Genomic DNA, 7963 nt, shown 5'->3' with positions numbered 1-7963 from the left:
CTCATTCTTCGAAACGTAAATGAGTATAGGCACAATCTGCTCAACCTTGCCTCATAAGACATCCCCTATCTCGCAGGAATCAGCTTAGTGTACATTTTCTGAACTGCTTCTAATGTAAGTATATCTCTCCTTAAGTAAGGAGACCAAAACCATCTTTAAAAGCCTCACATGTGAAGCTTTAACAAGTGTCGATCAAACATCTATCTAACTCAGCCTTGAATATATTCAATGACCCAGCCTCCATTGCTCTCTGGGGAAGAGAACTCCACAAACTAATGACCATCTGAGAGAAAGAAATTCTCCTCATCTCATTCTTAAATGGGAAACTCCTAATTTTTTTAACTTTATCCCCTAGTTCTAGACTTCCCCACAAGGGGAAATATTCTCTCAGCATCCACTCTGTCAATTCATCTCAGGATCTTGCATATTTTAATAAGATCATCTCTGATTCTTCTAAACACCAATAGGTTCTGACTGATTCTGATTCCTCTGCTGGGTTCAGTTACTAATATTACCAGTTTTCTCACCAGCTCATGGATCCTCATGTTGAGTTTTGATTGAACTTGTTCCCAGATGTCTTAATGAGGCTGATCCCTAGTGTTGAGAAATTAAGTTGCTTGGAAAGACTTGGAAAAACACGAAGGAGAGAAGACCTCACTGGTTGACGAGATATTTAATCAGTTCAATGTGGTAAATCCCCTGTATAGAGTTCAGGTCGCTGTTCACAAGATAGTTAAAGAAGAGGAAGACATATGTTAGTTCATCCACCTGGAAAGATCCTAAAGTTCCACCATTTTGGAATCTAATTGTTTCTGTACAAATTCCAGAGTCTTTGCCTATTCCTAGGATTTTATTCCATATGTTAGATCCCTATGATTATAAGAGACAGCTCTATGTCTTCTCCAATTTCCATCGACCCCTCAAGCGTGACTGTGCTGCCAGACTACACTATTTGTGTCAATTTGTAGAGAAAAGCTTTTTCTTCAACCTACAATAGGAGGATTGAAGCCATCATTTTTGGTTTACTTTATAAACTATGTTCTCTTCTTAGCAATTCAACTCTCCTCTTAGTCACTTGCCCAGGCCGAACCAAACATCTGTTCAGCCCATAGTTGAGCTTCAAGCTCCATGTCCTATACCTCACTAAGACCTTATATTCCACCCCCCTACAACATTTCCTGCCCAAAGGCTAATCCCACTGAAATCCCACATGCCTTTGTCACCTTTGGATTTGATTTGTCTAATGTTCTTTATGCCAAGCTCTCATCTTCCACTATCCAAAAATTCCAACTTGGTGAAACGCAGCAATGTATATCCTACCTTGCTTTGTCCCTTCCAGCCCTATGTAAGTTGCTTCGAGGAATGTCCTGTGTTGAAATAACTACAAATGCAACTATTGATTTGATTCCTGGTTTTCCCAGTGACAGTCCGATCCTCGTGTACGAGTTCAGGTTGCTGTTGTTCCTGGTTTTCTGAACGTCTCTGCTCACTGTGTTTGAACTCAGGTTGCTGGTGTTCCTGGTTTTCTGGAGCTCTCGCTCCCTTCTTCCTATGTCTCTGGCAGTAAGTGAGTGGAGTTTTCTTTCGGTTTGTGTGGGTTTTATTTCTGCAGTGGCTCTGCAACATTAAGTCTAAAAATATGGCGGATGTGGCTGTGGAAGGAGTCCTATTGGAAAGTTGGAGTTGCCCAATTCATCTTTAAAGTATCTGTTTTATTTTGAAACCAAAGCTGTAGCAAGGAAGTGGGAAGGAAAGTTTTAGGAGATGCCTTTCTACAAGAGGATAGTGGAGCCCAGGCTGGTGTCTAGGTTAAGAAATGAAGACTTTGGAAGAGTTTGGGAAGACGGTGAGGATGAAGAGGGGGTCGAGGAGGATGGACATGGGCTGCAGAGGAGGAAGAGGAGGAGGAGGAGGAGGAAGAAGAAGCTGGAGCAGGAGCCCCCGCAGCCAAGCGCCTTCCTCTTCGAGAGCCTGCAGGACGTGTCCGGTCACACACTGATCTCTCTGCTTCGGCAGCTCGCCGACCTCAGCCGCCTCGCAAGCGGCATCTTCCAAGAGCTGGAGGTGGAGGCGAACTCGCTGTGCGTCCGCTGTAGCCACCTCCACAGCCGGCTGCACAGCGTGCACCACCGCACCCTGCGGCTCGACGCCAAAAAAGTCGCCGTCCGTAAGTGTACAAAACTGCATTTAAATATGAGAGCTACTTGGTACAAAACATTGCAACATCTGCTTCTGGTGTGTGGCTGCTTTCCTTTTGAGTTATGTGTGTGCTTTTAAAAAGTTTCAAAATAGCTTTGGACTTTCTTGGCCATTCCCTTATAAAAGTTTATAATTTGGGATATCGCATGTTTTGTCTGTTCTTTAACTGCAAACGTATTTACTTAACTGTAAACACACATAACTGCAAACATACGAGACACTTAATTCTAAAATTTAATAGGAAGCAGTTCAAGGATTATTAAAATTCCCTTTTTAATTCATTTTGGGGCAATTCCCTGCGGACTGTGAGGGGAGCGGTGAGGCTGGGCGCTGTGTTTTCGTTTAAAATAAACCTGTTTGAGAAACTAGGAATATTCAAGGTTGTCATCAAGCTCTGTTTTTGTACTGGGAATTTGAACCATACACACGTTGCATTTTTAATGTGACTGGTTTGTTGGGGATGGTCTGGGATCAGTCTGTATCAACACTAGAGGTAGACTTGACTAGTGACAAACATCACTTGTTTTTAACTTCATGTAGTCTGTAGTGTTTTTAAATAATTTTTTACTGGGCAAGAAAGCTGTAATTTTGTGTTGTGATCTTTGGTTTCCCTGGTTGAAGCCTATGTTTATTGTACTAAATAACATATCATTTTAAATTTATTGTTCTTTTTCCACCCGTATGTTTGGGTTCAAGAGTGACACTTGTGTTTGCTTTCTTTTAAGCGTTGTTTCTCTTGTAACTTTTTGGTTATTTTGTCTCTTTCTCAGGTAGTCAGTGTAATGAAAATGTTCTTGAATAGTTGCTAGCAGAACACAGCATATAATTTTGTTAAATCTTTGAAATTAAATATCTCATATTGGCTCCTAGTGTTAGCCATTTGTGTACCTAAGGCATCCAGGCTGAAGTGATCCCATGGTCAATCCAGATTGTTGCCAGCTTTGATCCCCAGTGCCCTGTAGCCATATAAGCATTATAGTATAGAAGGAGGCTACTCAGCCCATCAAGTCCATGCTGGCTCTTTGTAGAGCAATCCAGTCAGTCCCATTTCCCCTGTAGCACAGCAAGTTTATTTGCCTCTAGTGTCCATCCATTTTCCTTTTCAAATCATTGGTTGTCTTTGTTTCCACCACCCTTGTAGGCAGAGAGTTTCAGGAGTCATGGAGGAGAGAATTATCCAGGAATCCCGGATGTGATTATCATCCACTGACCTCTACATGTACATGAGTGTGAGGAATCAGTCTTTGGGGTGTGATGCCTCATCTTGACACACAACCTGCCAACTTTCATTGATGAGGCTGCACTTGGGATGTGCCACCCAAGTTGGAGGGCCTTGCAAGGAACCAAAGCCTCCAGGATAAGGGAGGGGAGCAAATAAGTAATTTCTCTTGTATTGTCTCCACTTATTTTAAAGCTGTCTAATTTCTGGATAGTGTGACTTTTATTTCCCTGCAAAAAATTTTGACTAATCAGACATTGACCGTGTTTGCAACCAGTTCAGTGCTGTTACCAGGATTTCACTTAAAAGGAGAATGGTGATTAAAAATATTTGGATCTTTCCACTTACATTGTACATAGAAATGTACTATTATGGATTTTGCTGTTCCAAATACGTGGAAACTTTTTGAGTAACTTAAGGAGAAGTTACTGGTGATTACAGTTCTGTCATGGGGAGGCGGATGGTGTTTGGTGCTGTTGGGTGGAGGGGGGTGTGCGAGAGTTGGAGAGCTGGAATGTTTTGCTAAATGTATTTGCATAGGAGAAAGAGCTGTGAGCACCTAAGCACCTGCCACTCAGCAACTCCCGCCTGGGAATGTTTGTTTGTGTAAACAGGATTTGAGATGCGGATTCATAATTTTGCATCTGGGTTGAAATAATAGAGCTCCCCTTTAACTCTTTTATTTCAGTATTGATGTGCAAACTAAATTATATCCTACTTTCAATTTTAATCTACATTTCTCTTTGCAATGGATGGCTCATTAATTAGAAATTCCTTGACTTAATAACTTTTGCACCTGTGTGACAATCAGAAAATTCTCATACCATTAAATCCACTCCTGCCTGCTTGATTGGCACTCCATCCACCACCTTAAATATTCACTCCCTGCATCACCGATGCATAGCGGCAGCAAGATGCACTGCAACAACTCACCAAAGTTCCTTTGATGGCATCTTCCAAACATGTGATGTCTATCACCTAGAAGGGTAATGGGAACGCTGCCATCTCCAAGCCACACACCATCCTGACTTGGAACTATATTGCCGTTCCCTAACTATTGCTGGGCCAGAATCCTGGAACTCCCTTCCCGATAGCACTGTGGGTGTACCTACACCGCATGGACTGCGATGGTTTAAGAAGGCAGCTCACCACCACCCTTCTCGAGGGCATTTAGGGATGCGCAACAAATGCTGGCGTGCCAGCTACACCCACATCCTGTGAAAGAAGAAACATTTAAAAATCCAAGTCTATTAGCAATCCGTTCTGCTTTAAGTGCCTGATTTGTGAATGTTTGGGATGAGAGACCTCAGTTATGTGGAGAGATTAGAGAAACAGGGACAGTTCTCCTTGGAGTAGGGAAGGTTAAGGGGAAATTAATTGTTTTTATACAGCATTGCCCAAAGGGTAGTGCAAGCAGATTCAATAATAAAAGAAAAAAATTGTAGAGCTGTGGAGAAATAGTGGGAATAATTGGATAGCTTTTGTATGGAAGGAGGTATTCCACACTGAGAGATACCAGCACTGCCCAGAAATTGATGGACTTGGCCAATACTGATGATTCCTGTTGGTTGCCTACTTCTAGAATTCCCTATTGAACCTATTCCTTGACGTGAGAGGGAACCTGAAACAGCTACCCTGCAACAGAACACAACAAAATGAGTACCATAGGATGACAGCACAGACAGAGGCGATTTGGCTCATCGTGCCTGTGCTGGCTCTTTGACAGAGCTATCCAATTAGTCCTACTTCCCTGTTGTTTTCCCCATAGCCCTACAAATGTTTCTTTCTACCCATTGGCACTAGTTGCTAAATTATTTTTTGGCATTACTTGAATGTGAGATGGGGGTGGTGGGTGGGCACAATACTTATACTTTACAGCATTCTTTTAAAGAGGAGGGGTATCATTGTGGTGAGGACAGGTCCTGAACTGAAATTCACCAAACCTAAAATACTTGCTCAAACAAACTTGCTAAGCTCCATTTTGATGATATATTCCTCTTCGCCTTCACGTTACACTATTTGAAGAAGAGCAGGGGAGTTCTCACCAGTGTTCTGGCTAATCTTTATCCCTCAATCAACCATCACTTTAAAAAAACACCTCCAATGATCTGTTCATTATCACTGTCAGACATTTTTGACTTTTCAGCTTGTCGCTCAGTCGGTAGCACTTTTGCCTTTGAGTCACAAAGTTCCAGGTTCAAGTTTCAGTCCAGGATTTGAGCAGAAAATTCAGTCACCAGGCAATGCGACACATAGGTGCTACCTTTTGGATAAAATGTTAAACTGGGGACCTATCTTCCCACTCAGGTAGACGTTAAAAATCTTGTGACACTATTTCATAGAAGAGCAGAGGAGCTATTCATGGTTTCCTGGCCAATATTTATCCCTTAATCAACATGACGAACGCAGATTATCTGGTCATTATCACATTGTTGTTTGTGGGAGCTTACTGTGCGCAATTGGCTGCTGTGACTACATTCAAAAGCACTTCATTCACTGTAAGGTACTTTGGGATGTCCAGTGATTATATAAAGCACTATGTAAATGCAAGTTTTTCTTTTAAATTGGTTGCTAAGATTCCTATGTTAAAATAGTGACTGCACTTCAGAAAGTACTTCATTGCTTGTAAAGTGCTTTGGGACACCCTGGGGTTGTGGAAAGTGATATATAAATGCATGTCTGTCTGTCTTTCAATGGAATATGTTTGAAGTGTAGTCTCTGTTGTAGAGAAAATTACAGGGTAAGCTTCGCCAAGTGCAGGCTGCAGGTTAGTTCCCTGCCCTTGCTATCTGTAAATCTGTGCCTGCTAACTGTACGACTTTGTACAGGATGTGGATTTTCTCCGCAATTAACTGCATGCTATTTCTTGATGTTATTTAAAGGTGACAGTAATTGCTAGGATAAATGATTTTGTTGTTGTTCAGATCTGTGCAGAAATGGGTATTTTCAATGCCTCCACAACTTCCTATATGTAATTGTGGTACTTAGCTGGCAAGGCATGCAGTGTATTCAAACCCGTGGGGTCCTCTGCTCGATATAAAAGTTCAGGGGTTTTGAAAAAGTAGATAAGACAAAATTGTTTCCACTGGCAGGAGGGTCAGTAATCAGAGGACACAAATTTAAGATAATTGGCAAAACTTAGCGAGTTATGATTTGGAAAGCACTGTCTGAAAGGGTGTTGGAAGCAAATTCAATAGTAACTTTCAAAAGAGAATGGATAAACAATGGAAAGAAAATAATTGCAGGGCCATGGGAAAGAGCAGAGGACTGGGATTAACTAGGTAGCTTTCCAGGAGCTGCACAGACATGATGGGCCAAATGGCCTCCTTAGTTTTTCAGCTTGTCTGCTTTGAATAGCAGAGCTTTGCTTCTGTTGCAAGAGTCTTCAAGTATAACAGTCAACCTGAGGAAAAATCAAGGCAGTAGCAGTTGAGGTTTCACTTGGCACTTGAGACAAGACAAAGCAGAGATCAAATTTGTTTTTTTTTGATGTGTGGAACTATGCCAGAAGACCTTCCCAGTGTGATCAGCTGGACAGTCCAGAGATCTCATTAATTAAGAATGAGAGATCAGTGTTAAGAGCTGGCCATTGATCAGTTTTTAGTTAAGATTTGTCTCCTGGGTCTACAAACAGCAATGGCCTTTGAACCACTAATTGTTTGTCTCAGCACCTCTTCCAGATGTGTTTTTGTGTCCTGTAGTGTTTTTGTTGTTTTGTGATGCTGGTTTATTAGTTTGTTTAATTGTTTACTGATACAGTTCATCTACTTCAATGATTCACTTTACTATTCAATGTATTAGATAGAAATGGGCATAGAAAAGGTGGCCCAGTGTTAATGTTGAACATGAAATTTAATGTAAAGACTAGCTGTGATACAGTGGGTAGTACTCTCACCTCTGAGTCAGAAGGTTGTGGGGTCAAATCCGCTTCCAGGGACTTGAGCACAAAATCCAGACTTTCAAGTCGTTGCAGTACTGAGGGAGTTCTGCACTGATGCAGATGCATCTTTTGGGAAAGACACTGATGTGAGGCCCTGTCTGCTCACTAAGGTAACATAATAGATCCCATGACATGATCGTGAAGAAGAGCAGGGAAGTTCTCCCTGATGTTCCGACCAATCTTGGTTTCTATTACAGTACAGCTTCTCAAATCCGGCTGTCCAAAAACCAAATATTTTGAGAGTGTGCCAAGCATCAATTTTAATTGAGCAAAATAAAAAACTTAAATGGACAATTTGGTAAGAGGCTGCATTGGCAGCCTGACTAATTATCCCTTTCGCCGCTTGCACGCTGGTCTGTTCCTGTGCTCAAGCAACCCTTGACCCCACCCAACCCGGCTTGACCCAAACCACCCAAACCAAAATCTGGCAAGATTTGATATCCGGCATGGTCTCGGTCCCAAGCTTGCCAGCTTTGAGATACTGTACCTGTAATGGTTTATCTGGTCATTATCGCGTTTCTGGTTGTGGTTGTTTGCTGTGTACTTTGCTGCTGTGTTTCCTACATTTTTAAAATTACACACCAGAATGAACTTCGTTGGCTGTG

The 7963-nt window shown here is 41.9% G+C and overlaps 1 protein-coding gene across 1 annotated transcript in view; it reads left to right on the top strand.

Annotated features, from left to right (window-relative positions):
- Positions 1–1556: 1556 nt before the first annotated feature.
- The window catches only part of nhsl1b (NHS-like 1b), a 223405-nt gene continuing 216998 nt past the window's right edge, over positions 1557–7963 (top strand). The window contains exon 1 of the mRNA XM_041207619.1: positions 1557–2167. Within this exon, the coding sequence (XP_041063553.1) occupies positions 1765–2167 (403 nt within the window). The 5' untranslated portion in view covers positions 1557–1764. The remainder of the gene's footprint in view (positions 2168–7963) is intronic.

The sequence above is a fragment of the Carcharodon carcharias genome, chromosome 2 (assembly GCF_017639515.1).
Source record: "Carcharodon carcharias isolate sCarCar2 chromosome 2, sCarCar2.pri, whole genome shotgun sequence".
NCBI lineage: Eukaryota > Metazoa > Chordata > Chondrichthyes > Lamniformes > Lamnidae > Carcharodon > Carcharodon carcharias.
Note: the sequence above shows the minus strand (reverse complement) of the source record. Positions and strands in the feature narration are given on the sequence as shown.